The sequence below is a fragment of the Microcebus murinus genome, chromosome 16, assembly GCF_040939455.1.
Source record: "Microcebus murinus isolate Inina chromosome 16, M.murinus_Inina_mat1.0, whole genome shotgun sequence".
In the NCBI taxonomy this organism is placed as follows: domain Eukaryota; kingdom Metazoa; phylum Chordata; class Mammalia; order Primates; family Cheirogaleidae; genus Microcebus; species Microcebus murinus.
The window spans coordinates 41,165,869-41,186,591 of NC_134119.1; the positions used below are offsets into that span (position 1 = coordinate 41,165,869).

Genomic DNA, 20,723 nt, shown 5'->3' on the forward strand with positions numbered 1-20,723 from the left:
TTCAGCACGGTACCCCGTGGGAATGCCGGCCCTTCAGGACATCCCCCGCCGCTGGAGCGCGCGGGGTTGGGGGGCGACACCGAGCTGGCTCAGGCCTTGGAACTTCTTACCCTGGCAAGGTGCTGGGCTAGCTCGGGCCGAAGCTCTCTAGAATTAGAATTGGGGGTGTCCTAACTCTGCCGCCCGCGGAGCAAGGGCGCCGCTCGATGCTCGGCTCTCGATTGCTCGAGCCTGGCGGCGGCGGGCGACGCACACGCCGACTGGAGCTCTGCGCTCGAGGGGTCGAGCCTGGCCCGGACGGGCCGCGATGAGCACTCTGCGGTGACCCCGGCGCCTCGGGCGGGCGGGAGGGAGAGGCCGTGGCTGCCGGCGCGGGGATGTCGAAGAGCTCGAAGGCGGTGCTGGGCCTCTCGGTGCTGCTGACGGCGGCCACGGTGGCCGGCGTGCATCTGAAGCAGCGGCAGGACCAGCAGGTCGGTGTCACGTGACCGTCTCTTCCCGGCCCGTGCGCGGCGGCGGCCTCGGGCCTCCTGTGGTCTCTGTCCGCGTGGTTCGCACCCTCCGCCTTGTGCCTTTTCCTTTCCGCCTCTTTTTTGTCGGGCGACTGCGTGGCCTGGCGCCCCCACGTATTTGTGACTGCGGCGCAGTGGCCGCCCAGCTGTCCCTGGCCCCTGCGGCTCTCCGCGGCGTGTGCAGCCTGGAGGCCCAGGGTAGCCCCTGTACTAGCGGCTGGCACCCCAGGGCGGAACGGGCCTTGCTCCCGCACCCGCGCGCTCTTGGGGTGCCCAGCGGTTCTGTTTTCAAGTCACAGCCAGTCTGCAGTGAAGCCGACCTTTCAGCATCTCACTTGGGCGGTTAGAAAGTGTTGATAGAAGGCAGGCAAGGGCTTTCCTTGGGGTGCTTTCAGCAAATTGCTGGCCTCCTCCCCACCCCCAGACCCAAGGTCGGGGCTAAAGCCTAATGTGTTTAAGTGGTAGTGAATTTATCCCTTGGTAAAGGAGGCGCCCCTATACCCACCTTCCGTGCCTTTTGCATTTTTTGTATAAATGAACACTTTGCTATGGAAACCGTAGACTCTGGGAAGGATACCAGCCTCCAGATTTTCTTTTTGGTACTTTTATTTCTGGAAATACACGTGACTCACTGATCAGTGACTGACCGTCTATCTATTCTGTCTGTCTCAGTTCGTATTTTCTTTTTTATTCAAGTTGGCAAACGTTTTGTGACCACCGTATGCCAGGTTCTTCACTGGGTTCTTTGGTAATACAAAGAGAGAAACAAAGCTGCTCCAGAGTCTGTAAAAGATTCACAACAGTGCTGAATGTTGAGTGTAAGAACGGTCAAGCAGGGCGTTGGTGAGCTTTCAGAGAGCACCTTGACAGTTGTTGGGGTTGAAACTAGTTTGCCCAGGGTGGAAATAATGAACTGGATGAATCAAGAGTAAGCAGTCTTCTTGATTTGCCTGTCCAGAGCTTTGGGCTGTGCTATGTGTTTGGTATACAGAGATGAAGCAGATAAGGTCTTTGTCCTGGGTGTTCCCAATCTGTGGAAGTCAGAGGAGAGGAAGCATGTGATGATAAAAGAATGTTGAGGAGGGGGATGGAATGACTGATGAAAAGGGCACAGAGGAGATTGGAGATTTGGGTTTAAAGTGTGAGTCTAAGAGGGTAGCTTTTGTAATAGCGGGCGGGAGACTTCCCCTTCTTAGGAGGAAAAAGAAAAGATAGTAATCCCGAGAAAACTTGAGAGTAGAGGATGGTATGTCAAATGTAGTTCTGAGGTTAGTGAAGGCAGTGATTTTTGAAGAGAATTAAGTAGTGATGGGTTAGAACTTGGTTCTGATCCCTAGCTACTTATCAGGTGTTCCTGGGAAGTTTTTGCTGTGTGACTAAGGCTTGGCCCCCACCCCATACAAATTAAGCCAGAGTCTCTTGGGGGTGGGGGCCCGGCATAGGTATATTTTAAAGTTGACCCACTGGATTTTAACACCCAGCCAGGGCTGAGAACCACTGTGTTAAAGAGTGGAAAAGTGGTTATTTGGAAGTTGGAGATGAAGACAAGATTGACCAGAATAACATGGGTTTATTTTACCTGTGGTCCTTCATTAGGAGTTTACATTCTAGCAATGGGAAATAGAACAAATTTGATTGACACGGTAGGTTTATCAGAAGGTTCAAGGAAGTGAGAAATGAAATAATGGTGGTTGTTTCCTGTCTTCTATATGTCAGGTACTGTATTAAGCACTTTATATACATCATCTTTTTTTTTTTTTTTTTGAGACAGAGTCTCACTTTGTTGCCCAGGCTAGGCTAGAGTGAGTGCCATGGCGTCAGCCTAGCTCACAGCAACCTCAGACTCCTGGGCTCAAGTGATCCTCCTGCCTCAGCCTCCCGAGTAGCTGGGACTACAGGCATGTGCCACCATGCCCGGCTAATTTTTTCTATATATATATATGTTAGTTGGCCAATTAATTTCTTTCTATTTATAGTAGAGATGGGGTCTCTCCCTTGCTCAGGTTGGTTTCGAACTCCTGAGCTCAAATGATCTGCCCGCCTCGGCCTCCCTGAGAGCTGAGATTACAGGCATGAGCCACCGCGCCCGGCCTATATACATCATCTTTAATCCTCACAGTAACCTTCCAAAAACCAAGTAGTACTATATGAGGAGCTAGAGTTCTAGGTGTTAGGGTTGTGAAGAGGTCTTTGGAAGTTATTGTAGTAAGGGAGGCAGTTTAGTAGCTAGTAAGAGGAGTGATTAGTAAGGTAGTTAAGTAGAAGTCACAGGAAAGATGTGTGAGGCAGTCAGCATAGACATTGAAACCTGAAGGAAGATCTCAAATGGTGGGATGAAGTGCAAGATTATAAGCATATGCTAATGTCTCTGAGAGGGAAGGGTAGGATCTGGGAGTCAGGTGTGGAAAGAATGACTCCAGTGGATAGTGTGGGCTTTGTGTGGGGGGAGGTATGTAGGTATGTCGTGGTGCAAGGAGCACAGGACAGGAAGACCCCAGGGGTGAGGGGACTGGAATAAGCACGTCCATGTTTATCTCCCTGGGGATTTTGCCAAGGGTGTAGGGTTCAAGAAAATTGGGTTTCAGCTATCAGTCCCAGGACTTTTAAATTTCCCAGCTCTCTCATAATAGTGAGTGAAGCTATAGGCCTGCAGGAGGTCCAGCGAGTAGGTACTAGGTGAGTTTTTAAAAATAGATATAATAATTTTTAGAAAATCAAACATACCCAAGCTGTGGGGCCCTACCTTTATTTATTTTACCTCATAAAGCCATTATTAAAAACTTATTAGAATGTTTTGTGAGCTATAAACTTGAAAATATTAGTTATTAGTAATGACTGAATTGCTGTTTTTAAAAGTCTCACCTTAGGTGCCAGTTCTACGTTCTGGAATTCTGTACTTGATTTTTTTAGTGCTTAACAAGGTAACTACCATTGATGGGTCTTTATTTTTACCTCTGGTAGTAGCATTCTTTGCTTTTCTTTCTCTGTTCATTATGTAATTTTTTTTTTTTTTAAGAGACAAAGTCTTGCTCTATTTGTGGTCATAGGTCACTGCATCCTTGAGCCCCTGGGCTCCAGCGATCCTCCTGCCTTAGCCTCCTGAGTAGCTGGAACTTCAGGTGTGTGCCACCATGCCCAACCAATTTTAAAATTTCTTGTAGAGAAGGCATCTTGTTGTGTTGCTCAGGCTGGTCTCAAACTCCTGAACTCAAGTGATCCTCCCACCTCAGTCTCCCAAAGTGCTGGAATTACAGGCATAAGCTGCAGTGCCCTGCCTCTGTTATATAGTTGATTAATACTTTTGTATGATTTTTACCTCTTCACTTTACATGCTAGAAGAAGCCAGGTTCTTTATTGTATCCTTAATAATTTGTTCAGATTTTAGTAATCTCCTTTTTTTTCTCTTGATGTTTATTGTTCAGCTAGGATAATTGCTAACAGGAGAGTAGTTTACAGTGCTGCCATAGTAACTCATGATGGAGAATAGCTTAGTGATATCCTGACCTTTTTTTTTTGTCATTGTCCTTTAAAACCTGATCAAGTAAAGGACAGTGGATCACATATTTTAAATTACTGCTTTATAAATCCCTTGTGTCTGAGTAAAGATGTGGGCAGGCACTCTTCTGAAGTTTTATTTTATCTTATTATTCATCAGTTTTTATTTTATCTTATTATTAATTAATTTGTTTTTGAGATAAGGTCTCACTACATCACCCAGGCTGGTCATGAACTAGCCTCAAGTGATCCTCCCACCTCAGCCTCCTGAGTAACTGGGACTACAAGATTATAGGCTCAAGCCACCACGCCTGGCTTTGTCAAATTTTTAAAGCATCAAATATCAATTAAACTTTTAAAATTCAACATGGTGCCAGCTTTTTCTTTTTTGCTATTTCACATTAAGTTTTCTGTACTAAATGTTCAGGAATGTCTTAAAATATGGTAAGAAGTCATTTCAGTAATAACTGCACACTACCAAATTTATTTGATTGCTTCGTTAGATTTTATTACATTTTACATTTGTACAGAAAGTTAAAATAGTAATTGGGTATTTGGAATCTGAAAGTTTTAAGTGTATTTTGGTAACACTGTTATTTGGATTTGAATGGCACAAGGATGGGAACCACCTGTTCTGGGTGTTACTGAAATCTGTTTCTTACGTTTTTAGAGGCTTCGTGAGGGAGTGATCAGAGACATTGAGAGGCAAAATCGGAAAAAAGAAAACATTCGTCTTTTGGAAGAACAGATTATTTTGACTGAGCAACTTGAAGCAGAAAGAGAGAAGATATTATTGGCAAAAGGATCTCAAAAAACATGACTTGAAACGAATACGAAATATCAATGGGACAGACAACACTGAGAGTGTGTGTGTGTGTTGATGGAGAATAGCTTAGTGATATCCTGACTTTTTATTTGTCACTGTCCTTTAAAACCTGATCAAATAAAGGACAGTGGATCACATATTCTAAGTTACTGCTTTATAAATCCCTTGTGTCTGAGTAAAGGTGTGGGCAGGCACTCTTCTGAAGAGTTTCTGTCTGTGTGATCCTGGTAGAAGCCCCTTTGAGTTCAGTGTCCAGAACTTAGGATTGTTACTGAGAAGCACTTCTGAACTTGTGAGAAGAAAGGATGGATAGTAACATCCACTTGAGTAGTTTGATAAGTCGGCATGATGATGAAGCCACAAGAACATCTACCTCGGAAGGGCTGGAGGAGGGGGAAGTGGAGGGAGAGACCCTCCTGATCGTCGAATCAGAGGATCAGGCATCAGTGGACTTATCTCATGACCAGAGCGGGGATTCCCTCAACAGCGACGAAGGAGATGTGTCCTGGATGGAGGAGCAGCTGTCTTACTTCTGTGACAAGTGCCAAAAATGGATACCGGCCAGTAAGGAGCTTCTCAATTCCTTTGATTTGTCAATTCCTGTGTGAAGGTTTGTTTTTCTAACCTGTGAAGGAAACATGAATGTAAAATAGATGTAAATAAAAGGATAATTATATTTATTATTTACTTGATCAACTATAAATTTATATAAAACATAGACACTTATACTAATAAAAATTGTCAACCTCTATCACATTGGTAAATTAACATTCTTGATGGTGACTCAATAAAAATAAGAAAATTGGAAATCCTGTGTTACTTAAAGAATTAGCCACATTTTTCTAACATGATCATATTATAGATTTGGGGCCAAATTCTAGTCACAGTGTAGAATTGATGTTCAAGTTCATAAAAATTAGTCTTTTATTTAACTTACATGGAAAACTGCTATTTATACTGCAGTGAGGTCAGAGCAGACTGAAGGTGTTTTGTGCCCTTTTCCAGGATGAATCTTTTTTCTTATTTGCTGGTCCCCTTTATCTGCTGGGAAGGGACACACACACACAGGCTCCCTCATTGCCTCAATCTTGGTATTTGCATCTGCCAGCTTCCTGGCTCTTGAGGAGCATGGCTTGCCAGCCGCCATAGGATTCATACCAAAACAGGATTTTTCCATTAGGCAAGAGACTGGTCAAGACATATGTACTCAAATGCTTTATGTATAGATTTTGTAACTAAGAGAAATTTACATATATGTTATTGTGAAGTGGGTCATTTTCTGGTATGTGGAAATGTTTTTGTTAAAAGGGGTTCAACTATTCAAGTTAATAGTAACGTTATCACAGGAAACAAACCTGGGATTTACTGCTTATTAACTGGTCTTTGCTTCTGAGCTATGTCTTTCTGCTTGTTAATTCTGGGTTCTGCCTGAACATCTCATGGTTTTTCCTTTGTCCTCACAGCAAAATAATAAACCTCCCTTTGTGGTCAGGCCCCTGCTAACTTTAGCCTCTTTTATTCTCATACAGACAACTTTTGCAGTTAGGGTTAACTTTTGATACTCCACAGGCAATTCTTTTTGATCCCTAGGACTTAGCACATTTTTGTTTCCTCTCTTGAATGTGCATTTCTCCAGCCTCCATGCCCTTCCCCACACACACAGGTACCCCTCTTCATCTGGCCAATTTCTAATCTGTCCCCTCCCATCTTCCTAATATAGGTTGGGCGCTCCTCTTATGTGCCCTCACACTGCCCTGTGATACACATCTCATTCTACTTCTGTGGTTTTCTTGCCTCACAGAGCATCAGCATCGCCTGGGCAACTGTAAAAAATGCAGAGGCCTAGGTCCTCCTTAAGACATAGGTTCATTTTGTCTAGGGTAGACATAGGCATATTTAAAAAACAAAAAGCAACTCCTTGGGTGATTCTGATGGAGAGTGAGGATGGAGAATTGCTGTGCTGTTGTGGTTACCTGTTTTTCTTGTAAACCTGTGAGAGCAGGCACCACTTCTGTCTTGAAAGTTATATTCTTGGTTCTTAGCCCAGTGTGTGGCACGTGGTGGGAGCTCAGATATTTGAAAGAATGTGAGAGGAGACCTGCCTGTAGGAGTCAGGAATGTGACAGATGGAAAGTCCAGTTAGAGCAATAGCACCTGCTTTTCTAGTACTTTTCTCCTAAAAGTTAACCACAGATCCTAGTGGGCATACACTGGATGTTAGAAGAATAAAAATCTTTCTTTACTCCCTTCCTCACCACAGGCCTGCTTTGTGGGTTGGCTGAAAAAAAAAAAAAACACGTAGCCTGGGAAACTTGGGAAATCTGGTTGATAAACTGATTAAATCTTTGGGTTACCACTGCACTAGATACCTATGATGTGACTTTTTGTTTTTCTCCTAGGTCAGCTGAGGGAACAGCTGAGTTACCTTAAGGGTGACAATTTTTTTAGGTTTACTTGTTCCGATTGCTCGGCAGATGGCAAGGAGCAGTACGAAAGGCTGAAGCTGACATGGCAGCAAGTGAGTAAAAAGCTCTAGAGTTCATGAGGGTGGTCCTCCAAGGGATTTGTCGGAATGGCTATCGAAAGTGAGAAATATGTATGAGCTTTTGCATTTTTGAGGGGCACTTTTTATTTCACAATGAAAATTGGGTACCGATTCTGTGGAGAAAGGAGTTCTTAGTGAAAAATACTGCTAACTTAGTGAATTGGGTTTGAGATTCTTGCAAATCTCACATGATTTTATTTATATGTAATAACAAGCTCTGATTATAATTGAAAATGAAGTTCACGTTTTTCTGGTAGCAATTTTTAGAACAGCAAAACCGGAGGCAGGAAGATTGTTTGAGCTCAGGAGTTCGAGCCTGAGCAAGAGTGAGAGCGAGACCCTGTCTCTACAAAAACTAAAAAAATAAATAAATAAATAAGAAACAACAGTAAAACCACTTTTTAAAAAAATATAAAGATGGCCACATTGAAAATAGAAGAAGTAACGTGACTAACTGCAAAAACTAACATAACCCAGCTTTTCTGCATTTGATCTCAGAGATGTTTGCATATTTTTTATTTGATAAATATTTACATTCCCTTTTAACCATCTCTAATACCAACACCCAAATTTAAGCCAACTATAGCCTAAATGATAGCTTTTTACTGATCCCCAGGTTGTATTAAATTTTTTTTAATACTAATATGTGTAGTAATATATAATATGTATAGTGAGACACCAATGCATGTATATTTTTTAAGCTCAAAAAACAGATGAATTATATATTACTCAATTTTTTATGTTCATTTGTTGAACAAATACTGAATGCCTATAATGAACCAGGTGCTATTCTAGGCCTGGAGACTACTATGGTGAAGGAGACAGCTAAGGCCCTTGTTGCCCCAAGGCAGATGACATCGAACTTTTATTTTAGATAATAAACATAAATAGGATAATTAACCATAACACTTTTTTGCTTTGAAGAAAGTAAACAGGGTAATGAGAAGATTTTAGATTATACCATGTGAGCCACTTATAGTGTTCCTTGTAAATTGTAGTTGCTTTAGCAGCCTTAGACTGTTATCTTAATAATCAGTGCTTTATTAGGACGTCTAATGAAATCTGTCGGTGGTGAATTTAGGAAGCCTTTTTGGACATGCCTGAAATTATATTAGTAGAAAACGAAGGGAAGTTTGTATTGAGGGTATAGTATTATGAATGTTGTAATTGGATATTTATCTCAAAAGTGTCCATGGGATACTGTGTCTGGGCAAGGTCATATTAATATTAATAGATTATTGTTATATGTGCACACAGGTAGATTTGTATTTGACTTGCAAGTAGTTTGTCATAAAAGCTGTAAAGTGGAAGAAGAGCAAATATGTGTAAGTTGTATTTTCAAGAATTTGAGTTTTCTGTAGAGACTCCTCTTTTTTTTTTTTTTTTTTAAAGACGAAGTCTCTTACTCTGTCTCACTCTGTCACTGTTGCCTGGGCTAGAGTGCTGTGGCATCAGTCTAGCTCACAGCAACCTCAAACTCCTGGGCTCAAGCAGTCTTCCTGCCTCAGCCTCCCGAGTAGCTGGGACTACAGGCATGCACTACCATGGCCAGCCGGTTTTCTATGTATTTTTAGTTGTCCAGCTAATTTCTTTCTATTTTTGGTAGAGCAAGGTCTCGCTCTTGTTCAGGCTGGTCTTGAACTCCTGAGCTCAAACAATCCACCCGCCTTAACCTCCCAGAGTGCTAGGATTTACAGGTGTGAGCCACCGCGTCCTGCCTAGAGATTCTTTTAAAAAGAAATTTGTCATTTGCCTATATTGCTCAGAATATATATATATATATATATAGGTTTAATTTGCATATTTAATTAGACTAATGTAACTTGCAAACTATTTTGTCACTTCCAAAAGACATAAAGATGGTGGATAATAACCTGGTAGGATGAAGCGATAACTTAGATCACACACATCTGGTTCTTGGCGAACTACTGACCAGTGTTTCTAGTTGCATCTGAAAAAGCCCATCTTTCCTTGAAGACCTAAAAGAGAATCAGTTTGTCTCTAATAGACTCCACTGATGTGTCCAGATACTTAGTGTATTGGAATGTGGGTTTTCTGTCTTTTTAAACTTTGTATTTGTTGATTTACCGAAGTATAAGTGTAAATGCTTGTACAGAAAATCATATTTTGTTAGTATTATACTCATGGTACAGAGATCTGGTTTCACGACTGAAAAGCCTCTTCCTGTGTCCTCTACCTCTTTGGTGACCCTTGTGAACCAGTTTGATGTATAAGAGAAACTTTATCGAACATTTGGGAAGAGGCTGGGCATGGTGGTTTATGCCTGTAATACCAGCACTTTGGGAGACCTAGGTGGGAGGATTGCTTAAGATCAGGAGTTCGAGACCAGCCTGGGTGACAGAGCAAGACCCTGTCTCTAAAAAAAAAAAAAAAATAGCATTTGGGAAGGATAGGGAGTTTTTACATTCTTTCCCTGGGGACTCATTCTGTGTCACAAATAAAGATACCATGATCTGTGCTCACTATTTTTCTAGGTGTTCTTTAGCAGACACTGAGTGTCTGCTTGCCCTGAGCTAGGCCCTGGGAATACATTGGTCCACAATGCTGGCTTCATTACTGACGAGCTTGGTCTAATAGCTTGAAAGCAGGAAACTAAACTGGAATTCATTATTTTAGATCACAGATTCCATGAGAGGAGGAAAAACAGGTCCTTTATGTATTAGTATATAGTTTGCACAGTAAATGTAAGTGATGAAAAGTTATTTTCAATAAATATATGAATTTTAACTTAGTCATGAAATATCTCAAATATAAAGGAAAGCACTGGAAATAAAATATCAGACAAATATCTACCACTGATATTATCAGTGAGTACATGTTTCTGAGGTACTCTCAGAGTCAGACGGGGCAAAGCTCAGTCTTAATTTTCTTCCTCCCTCCTTGCCTTCCTGCCTTCGGTTCCCTTGCCTTCCCTCCACTTCCCTTCCTTCGCTTACCCTCCCCTCCCCTCTCCTTTTCAACAGTCTCACTGGTGTTTCCCCAGGTAGAGTACAGTGGTGTCATCATAGCTCACTGCAACCTCAGACTCCTTGGCTCTGTGATCCTCCTGCCTCAGCCTCCTGATTAGCTGGGACTACAGGCACATGCCACGTCACCCCGCTAATTTTTTCTATTTTTAGTAGAGATGGGGTCTCGCTCTTGCTCAGGCTGGTAATTTTCTTAAAGCATTTATTGGGCAGTAACTTTTTTCAGGTTGTGATGAAATATGCATAACATAATTTACCATTTTTCAGTGTACGGTTTGGTGGCATTAAATACATTCACACTGTTGTGTAACCATCCTCACCATCCATCTTAGAACTTTTTTTTTTTTTTTTCTTTTTTCGACAGGATTTTGCATGCCGACTTAGAACTTTTTTATCTTAGCAAAATGAAACTATACCCATTAAACACTAACTCCCCAGAATATTAGCTGTTTAAAGGAAGATGTTTGTTGGCTGGTGTAGACCTAATACAAAAATAAATCTATTCATGGGGTTAATTGTGTGGTAGACTGCAAGCATTACAAGTTTAACGATGGGGGAAATTGAAACTTGGCTAGTGAAGAAGTATCAGAATTACTGGGCCTGTCTGTGTGGCGTAGTCATGGGTCTTCCCATAGGACCATTGGGGATTTAATGCTGTGAACACATGTTGGGGCATTAACTGCAATTTACTAGACTCCTAACAGCTATGGGATGCACCTTATAGAAATAAGGTCTAAGGATTCTTTTCTGGAGTCTCTGTTTCCTTTTCAATTTCCCAGCACTTTGAGAGACCTGGGTGGGAGGATTGCTTAAGATCAGGAGTTTGAGACCAGCCTGGGTGATAGAGCCAAGACCCTGTCTCCTAAAGTGCTGGCCCAAAAATAAGTCATGATTTTTATTAGGTTGAAAACATGGTTTTGAATAGCTCCTATAGTTTTGTCCATTTACATAAATTACATAAAGAAAACATCTCTATGAATATATATATATCTGTTTTATTTATTTATTTATTTTTGAGACAAAGTCTTGCTTTGTTGCCCAGGCTAGAGCGAATGCTGTGGTGTCAGCCTAGCTCACAGCAACCTCAAACTCCTGTGCTCAAGCAATCCTCCTGCCTCAGCCTCCTGAGTAGCTGGGACTACAGGCATGCGCCACCATGCCCGGCTAATTTTTTCTATATATATTAGTTGTCCAATTAATTTCTTTCTATTTATAGTAGAGACGGGGTCTCCCTTTTGCTCAGGCTGAACTCCTGACCTCGAAAAATCCACCCGCCTGGGCCTTCCAGAGTGCTAGGATTACAGGCGTGAGCCACTGTGCCTGGCCATCTCTATGAATATAGATGCAAGGAGAAATGTCTGAAAGGGCAATCACTGAAATTTTAAAAGTGATTAATTTGTTGATGGATTTCAAGTGATTTTTCTTTCCTTCTTTGCTCTTTTCTGTATTATTGAAGTCTTTTACAGTGAGCATCTGTTATTTATATTTCTGAAAAATACCTCCCCATTTGGGGCCATGAGTTCCCCCTCTGTAAAATAAGAAGCTGGGACTAGGTTAGGAGTTTGCACCCAAGCTCTGGGGGTATATTGGTGCCTTCTGAGAATGGGTGGAGTGGCCAGGCCTTTCAGTTCCGTGCCCTATGTCTAATGCTGATTTCATTTGTAGAAAGGTTTCCATAGTTAAAAATGGCTAAATCACTGAGTAGATGGCGTCCGACATTTTCAGCTCCAAAATTTAGAGAATCTTGTTTTTACCCTCTAAAGATCTTAGAAAAGTAAACATGCAGGGGTCATTTTAAAAATATTTAATAAAGGGTAGCTCCATCAGTCAGAAAATGCTGGGTTAGGCTGGGTGTGGTGGCTCATGCCTGTAATCCTAGGACTCTGGGAAGCCAAGAAGGGAGGATTATTTGAGCTCAGGAGTTCAAGACCAGCCTGGGCAAGAGTGAGACCCCATCTGTACTAAAAATAGAAAGAAATTAGCTGGACAACTAAAATATATATGGAAAAAATTAGCTGGGCATGCTAGCACATGCCTGTAGTCCCAACTACCTGGAAGGCTGAGGCAGGAGGATTGCTTGAGCCCAGGAGTTGCAGTGAGCTAGGCTGACGCCACGGCACTCTAGCTGGGGCAACAGAGTGAGACTCTGTCTCAAAAAAAAAAAAAAAAGAAAAGAAAATGCTAGCTTGAGTAGGCACTTGCTGGCTAAGTAGTTAGCCCTTCCTTTAGGGCTGCATTGTATAGGGTAGGGGCAGTGTTTGAGACAATGCCTATTTATCAACTGATTGAGTGGCAACTCTGTTGTAACCATCAGTCCAATCAGTCCAGCCACACATCAGCCCTGCATATGTAACACCAACACAACAACTGCACAGAATTAAGTGGATTAGTAATGCCTAATGAAAGACAAAAGGGAGTAAAATTCTACACTGCTAATATTTCAAGATATTATACATCCCTTGTCCCCTCTATTCACTACCATTCCTACTTGGAATATAAAACAGAGCAAACTTTTCCCCCTCAAGATTAACATCCCTAATCACACTGTTCTCCCAGCCCTTGTTTTGTTTGTGTTTCAGGTTGTCATGTTGGCAATGTACAACTTGTCTCTGGAAGGAAGTGGACGTCAAGGTTATTTCAGGTGGAAAGAAGATATCTGTGCTTTTATTGAGAAACACTGGACTTTTTTACTAGGGAATAGGTAAGGTGATTTTTAAAAATATTATACTTGAAGGAATATTTAAAGAACAAAGTGTACAAGATTTGAGAGAGCCTAATGTAGCCCCGTTAGAGATTTAGAGTATTTACTTGTGACATTTACAAAGAATTTTTGAATGCCAGAAAATGTTTTTACTTTAAGTTAAAAAACTTTATGAAAAATCAAAGTGGCAGTGTATACTTATTATAAAAGTGTGGGTCTTCATACTTCTCTCATTCTACTTCCAGAGCATAGTTTTGGTTTCTACTGAGCATGATGTTTTTTGTGGTTTTTTTGAGACAGAGTCTCACTTTGTTGCCTAGGCTAGAGTGAGTGCCGTGGCGTCAGCCTAGCTCATAGAAACCTCAAACTCCTGGGCTCAAGCAATCCTTCTGCCTCAGCCTCCCAAGTAGCTGGGACTACAGGCATGTGCCACCATGCCCGGTTAATTTTTTCTATATATATTAGTTGTCCAATTAATTTGTTTCTATTTATAGTAGAGACGGAGTCTCGCTCTTGCTCAGGCTGGTTTCGGACTCCTGACCTTGAGCAATCCACCTGCCTCGGCCTCCCAGAGAGCTAGGATTACAGGCGTGAGCCACCGCGCCCGGCCAGCATGAGGTTTTTGATGAGATACTTAGAATGTTAAAAAATAGAGAAAGAGTTTGATAAGTAACTGTTTAATTGAGGAGATAGGATTATTATGTTCTTTTAAGCTGGTCATGATGAGGCATGCCTGTAGTTCTAGCTACTCAGGAGGCTGAGGTGGGGAGGATCCCTTGAGCTCAAGAGTTTGATGCCAGCCTGGGCAACATAGCAAGATCCTATCTCTTTAACCACTTTGGTTCTGCGCTCACCGGCTGCAAAACCTTGCCCACAGCCGGCACTCATGGTCCGCACAATAGTTTGTGCTGTGCATTGACGACAAATCCGTTTTGCTCTTGTGTGATGAGGAAAGCTTTAAAGCACTGAAAGCTTGTTTTACTTTACAGGCAGCTTTACTTGTAATGTAAATCAGAATAGGTAACATATACATATATGTTTTCATTACGTTATTTTTAAATGTTCACAATTTTATTTTGAGAAATGAAAAATGAGAAAAGTCATATCACAGCTGTCAACGCTTGGTTGTGTGCCTTCATATCACGGCTGTCTGGTAAAGTTGCTGTGCGCATTCATCTGTGGCAATTGACTATAGTCGATGCTGGTACCGAAGTGGTTAAAAAAACATTCAACACCTTATAGGAGATCAGGAGAAGAAAAATAATGGCAGTTACTGACTGTACTCATTTAGATTGCTTTTAATGGGGTTTTGTGTTACTCGTAGTTTTTGTTAACTCTGAAAGTAGTTTTTATTTTTTGGTATTATTCATATTGCTTAGCAAAGCCTAGGCACATTAATATGCATCTGGTTTATTTGTTAATTACTGTTTCACTGTTTTCATAACTGTGCTTTGATTTCGCTGCTATTGTTCCTCCATGGTTGCCGCTTTGGTTCATCAGACGTAGGGATGCCAGTGCACAGACATTGAGACCATATGTTTTAACTAAAGGTCCATGTGGATCTAACAGGATTTTTATTCCTATTAGGAACTAGAGAGTTTGCTACTACATTGGTGAATTTTGTTTGAGATTCTGATTGTTAGTTGCTGTCTGAAGTCTAACGTGAGATTCCTAAGTCTTACATAATTAGGTCAGTGGAGACATGACAAAGGCTCTGATTACTTCAGGTAGGAGCAAGAAGTTCGTACCTGTCCTCACTCTGAATTCACCACAGCGTCTGTTTCTTCAGATGCTGAGAAATCACAGCTTTGCTCATGTTTCTGAAAGTACAAAGAGGGCAGCTGAAAGGAGGGGTGACCTTCTGAAGGCTTTGTGAGAAAACATGGAATAGATTCAGCACATTTTTACAAAACGGGTTGTTTTAGTTCTTGAATTATTTAGTGATGCTAAGAAAAGAATTGACACTAAAACTGGTTCTTTCTCATAAGGAAATAAAATCTGTTGTTTTAGTTTAATGATTTAGTACTATTTATGGAACTTAATATAACCCATTTATAAGGGATACGAAAGGGAAAAAACTGATAAAATTAGATCTTGGAATATATTCATGAACTCTGCAGTTCTTTTTAGTGGATTATCTTCTGGAAGAAATTTGATTAAAATTGCTTGTTTTTAAGGATATTACTGGATTTTAATAAGTTGTTCATTTGTTTCATTTGTTCATTTCTAGAGCATGTTCTGAGGGGAATCAGCTGAGCTTTAGCTGCGAAGGCTTTTTCTTTTTAACACTCAAATGCAAGGCATTAATTTCTCTCCAGTTTCTGTGTAGTTTAACCATTAAACCAGTGGTTTTTTGGCCACATTGGTGTAGCACCTGAATTATTATTTACTTAATCTCCTATTTAAATAAGAAACAGTACATTTATTTTAAAAAGAAACTTCTCATTACCATGGTAAATGGGAAACCCATATCATTTGTCATAAATAGAATGTAACTATCATAATAAATACACGAAAAATAAAACAATGCTATTAAATTGTAGCTGGATCTCCATGGCATGTAAAAGCAATCTGAGGCTTTTTTTTTTGTCAGTCAAAAAGGGAGGTTTCAAGTGCTAATGAGAATTTAAAGCAATAAACTTTCTCCTTGATCTAACCGAAAGGAGTGAAAGAGAATTAAAAATCACTCTGTGATTCTTTGCTACCTGGTTTCCTGCCACGATCCTGTTCTTCACTTTGGGAACTCCACTTTAAACATCAGTGATTGGAAGAGTCACCTGAAACTACTCACCTTACATAGTTAACATTTTTTCAGACATCTCTATGTATAAATGTTTACAGGATCACTATACTCCAGGGAAGCTGTCCGTGAAGAGCATTTATATTTAAGTTAAACTTTTTTCTTAGCTATTAAAGATTTTAATTCTTCTATCCATAGGACATACTTTAAATTCTTAAAAATGATAACCATTTCTGATTTGCCACAGGGTCTAAGAGAATAGTATACTGTGTAATGAGGTTCTAAATTTGAACACATTCTTTTTCAGATGTTTACAGGTTTTTCTTTTATGCCTTTAATTTGTTATTAAAATTTAAATATAGGCCGAGCCCGGTGGCTCACGCCTGTAATCCTAGTACTCTGGGAGGCAGAGACCGGCAGATTGTTTGAGCTCAGGAGTTTGAGACCAGTCTGAGCAAGAGCGAGACCCTGTCTCTACCAAAAATAAAAAGAAATCAGCTGGACAACTAAAAATATATAGAAAAAATTAGCTGGGCATGGCGGCGCATGCCTGTAGTCCCACTAGTCAGGAGGCTGAGGCAGGAGGATTGCTTGAGCCCAGGAGTTTGAGGTTTCTGTTAGCTAGGCTGACGCCATGACACTCTACTAAAGGTATTTTTAGTTGGCCAATTAATTTCTTTATATTTTTAGTAGAGGTAGGATCTTGCTCTTGCTCAGGCTGGTTTCCAACTCCTGACCTTGAGTAATCCTCCTGCCTTGGCCTCCCAGAGTGCTAGGATTACAGGTGTGAGCCACTGTGCTCGGCCTACAATCTTTTTATTATTTATTTATTGTGGTAAAAAACATAACAAAATTTACCATCTTAACTATTTTTAACTATTTAAAAAAAAAAAAAAAAGTAGTGTTAGACTGTAGTTCCCAACCCCTCGGTTGCATACTTGTTCTGGTCCCTGGAAAAATTCTCTTCCAGTCCCTGGTGAAACCAGTCCCTGGTGCCAAAAAAGCTGGGAACTGCTGTACTGTTAAGTATATTTACATTGTTGAATATAGATTGACAGATCTCCAGAACTGTTTTCATCTTGTAGATCAGAAACTCTATACCTGTTAAACTACTTTCCATTTTCCCCTCACCCCAATTCTAGGCAGTAATCGTTCTAAATACTTTCTATTTCTATGAATTTGACTTTTCTAGGTACCTCATATATGTAGAATCATCCAGTATTTGTCTTTTTGTGACTGGCTCATTTCACTCAGCACAATGTCCTTAAGGTTTATCTATGTTGTAGCATGAGACAGGATTTCCTTTAATTTTTTTTTTTTTTTTTTTTGAGGCAGAGTCTCACTCCATTGCCCTGAGTAGAGTGGTGTGGCATCAGCCTAGCTCACAGCAACCTCAGACTTCTGGGCTCAAGTGATCCTCCTGCCTCAACCTCCCGAGTAGCTGGGACTATAGGTGCTCGCCACCACGCCCAGCTAATTTTTCTATTTTTAGTAGAGATGGTATCGCTTTTGTTCAGGCTGGTCTTGAACTTCTGAGCTCAAGTGATCCTCCCCCCTCAGTCTCCCAGAGTGCTAAGGGTTTCCTTTAATTTTAAGACTGAGTAATATTCTATTGTATCTATATATACTACATTGTGTTTATTCATGCTTAGATGGACATTTGGGTTGCTTCCATCTTTGTTAATCTTTTTGAGAAACTGAAAAGCAACCTCTCTTTGTCTGTTGGGCAAAACAGGAGATTTCTCTTGTGAATCATGACCTACTTAAAAGGTACATGAAGAAGCCAGGCACAGTGATGCATACCTGTAGTCCTAGTTACTTGAGAGGCTGAGGCAGGAGGATCGTTTGAGCCCAGTAGTTCAAGACCAGCCTGGGCAACATAGTGAGACCTTGTCTCTAAAAAAATAAAAAGATAAAAACAAGATACATGAAGGAGAGTGGTTCTTAAGCCTTTTGCTCTCAGGACCCTTTTAGACTCTTAAACATTATCTAGGACCCCAGATAGCTTTTGTTTATGTTAGGTATAGTTATTGATATTTATCATTTTAGAAATTAAACAAATTTTATAAATATTAATTTTAAAAATAGTCAACCCATCAGACACTTGCTTGTATTTGGCCAACTATAAAAAAATGGAATAAAAAGAAATGAAAGAAAAAATAGTTGACCCATTTCATGTTAACATATTTTTATGAAAAAATATATTTTTTCTGGAGCAAAAAAGTAGCAAGACAAGTGCCATATTTTTTATTTTTGCAAATCTCTTTAATGATTAGCTTCTAAAAGACAGTTGGATTCTCTTATCTGCTTCTGCATTCATTCTGTTGGATATCACATGTCATGTAGCTGCTAGATGGGTGGGGGTGAGAAAGCAAATAGAATGGTTTCTACCCTGATCTCATCCCTTGGGTTAGAGGGGGGGGCATTTGGAAAGGTTAGAAAAAGGTGAGAATGTGGGAAAGGTGCTCTGGGATCAAAAGGTTGGGGGTGGTAGCCAAGGTGTCGTTCTCTCCATCTGAGAGAATGTTCATGCCTACTAAAGTTTATTTTTTTGTGTGCCTTCTAGTACATCTTTCTTCTCAGAATGCTGTTTCTTTGCCTTTCCAGCAATATTTTCCAACTATTAGACTGGCTTTCTTGTGAAATACTGTCTTTTAGGATTTCTGGTAATTGATTTATGTTTTCAAGGTGGGGAAACAGAAGATTTGCCTTGAAGAACTTTCAATCCTGAATAGTTGACAGCTTGCATGTTTTGTTACTTTGGTGTGAACTATATGCCTGTTTGTGGAACATACCATGTAGTTTTGTTACCACTCTAGTACATCAGGGCAGGTAGGAGCAGAATGAGGGATACATCTGGTTCCTTGGGTAAAATGGGCTATTTACCAGGGCTAATGATTAACTTGTACCACAAAATGCCCAATCCTGGAGTTATGTTTCTTGTTCACTTTATTTCTTGATAGCTCTGTTTAATTCACATATAAAAACAACTTAATTAAATTTAGCCTGTAGAATTCCATAATCATGGTGATTGCATGAGAAGTATTTTATATTCTTTATATTATTTCATTTAATCCTCATAACAACCCTGTAAAGTAAGTTCTATTATCCTGATGTTATAGGTGAAAAAGTTAAGCAGCTGGAAGGTGATAGAGTCAGGATTTGAAGCCAGGCAGACTCCAGAGCCTCTCTCCTGACTCTTAGACTCTGTTCCTTCAGCAGTGTGAGGTTCTATTGCATATCACACCCTAGGAGTTACAGAGAGTATTCATTGAGTATATTTTCTATATAACGATCAAATTGAAGTGCCAGTAATTTTTAAATTCTTAAATTCTTTAGGAAAAAGACTTCAACTTGGTGGAGCACAGTAGCAGGCTGCCTCAGTGTGGGAAGTCCCATGTACTTCCGTTCTGGTGCTCAGGAATTTGGAGAACCCGGATGGTGGAAACTTGTTCATAACAAGCCTCCAACAATGAAACCTGAAGGAGAGAAGTTGTCTGCCTCTACTTTGAAAGTAAAAGGTACTGTTGTGAGAACAGTGCAAAAGGTGCTGGTTACACCAGAGCCAAGCAGATGTGAGCTTCAGAGACAGTCCTGTGTTTACCAGGCATAGCTCATAGGGCTCTCTGTGGATACTCTACTTGGCAGTTTTAGGATGATACTTTTATTTGTGTGCTGTAAATAAATACTATATAAAAACATCAAGTTACTGGTTTTACAAGTTTCCTTTGGTATCTGAAAAATGCTTTTCAGTGTTTTCAATCTAATTTTTCTTTTTAAACCTTTTTTTTTTTTTTAGACAGAGTCTCACTCTGTTGCCTGGGCTAGAGTGCCATGGCGTCAGCTAGCTCACAGCAACCTCAAATCCTGGGCTCAAGCAATCCTTCTGCCTCAGCCTCCTGAGTAGCTGGGACTACAGGCGTGCGCCGCCATGCCCAGCTAATTTTTTCTATATATTTTTAGTTGGCCAATTAATTTCTTTCTATTTTTAGTAGAGACAAGGTCTTGCTCTTGCTCAGGCTGGTTTCCAACTCCTGACCTTGAGCCACCCTCCTTTCTCGGCCTCCCAGAGTGTTAGGATTACAGGCGTGAGCCACCACGCCGGGCCTTTAAACTTTTCATTATGAGAATTCAAACCATACAAAAGTGAAAAGAATAATACAATGAATTCCCATGTACCTTCCACCTCACGTCAATAGTTAACTCCTGACAGTCTCCGTTTATCTAAATCCCCGGTATTTTCCCCAGCCTTCCACCCATCCCTACCCATGGATTATTTAGAAGGAAATCCCAGGCATCAACATTTCTTCCTAAATATTTTAATATGTATTTCTTTATTTTTAAAATTTTTTCTTATTTTTTTATTTTAAAACAAATTTTAATTTACATATTTATTATTAAATTTTTACTCTTTACCTTTTTTTTTGTTTTTAGCTACATAAGCTTTTGCTTACTTTAGTATGTATTTCTAAGAGTTAAGGATGCTTTCCTTTTTGCAGCCTAAGCCTAATATTACTTTCACATTTAAAAAAAATTAGCAGTAACTCTTTACTATCACACATTAATCTGTTTTTTTAATCAAAAAAGTTTTAATGAACTTTTAAATTTTTAAAAATATAATTGGGAAAAGATCAAATAGTATTTTAAGACTATAAAGTCTGAAAGTTACTCCCTCTGGCCCCCTGCCTGCAGTTTCACTTCTCAGAGTAACCACTGTTGTTTTTTATGAGTACTTTTAGAAATGATCTCTGCATATTTAAGCATTTTCTTATTTTTTTTTATTTTTATTTTTTTGAGACAGAGTCTCGCTTTGTTGCCCAGGCTAGAGTGAGTGCTGTGGCGTCAGCCTAGCTCACAGCAACCTCAAACTCCTGGGCTCGAGTGATCCTTCTGCCTCAGCCTCCCGGGTAGCTGGGA

General features: G+C 40.4%; 2 protein-coding genes across 4 annotated transcripts in view; both read left to right on the plus strand.

The window, feature by feature from the left end:
* Positions 1-267: 267 nt before the first annotated feature.
* PET117 (PET117 cytochrome c oxidase chaperone) lies at positions 268-4,970 on the plus strand. The gene is made up of 2 exons (XM_012780130.2): positions 268-473; positions 4,678-4,970. The coding sequence occupies exons 1-2, from the start codon at positions 378-380 to the stop codon at positions 4,825-4,827; spliced, it is 246 nt and encodes an 81-aa protein (XP_012635584.2). The 5' UTR covers positions 268-377; the 3' UTR covers positions 4,828-4,970.
* Positions 4,971-5,110: 140 nt separating this feature from the next.
* The window catches only part of KAT14 (lysine acetyltransferase 14), a 40,503-nt gene continuing 24,890 nt past the window's right edge, over positions 5,111-20,723 (plus strand). For all 3 annotated transcript variants that reach the window (XM_012780111.3, XM_076011157.1, XM_076011158.1), the window contains exons 1-4: positions 5,111-5,397; positions 7,233-7,351; positions 12,945-13,066; positions 19,146-19,327. In XM_012780111.3, coding sequence (XP_012635565.1) covers positions 5,139-5,397; positions 7,233-7,351; positions 12,945-13,066; positions 19,146-19,327 — 682 coding nt within the window. In that variant the 5' untranslated portion in view covers positions 5,111-5,138. The remainder of the gene's footprint in view (positions 5,398-7,232; positions 7,352-12,944; positions 13,067-19,145; positions 19,328-20,723) is intronic.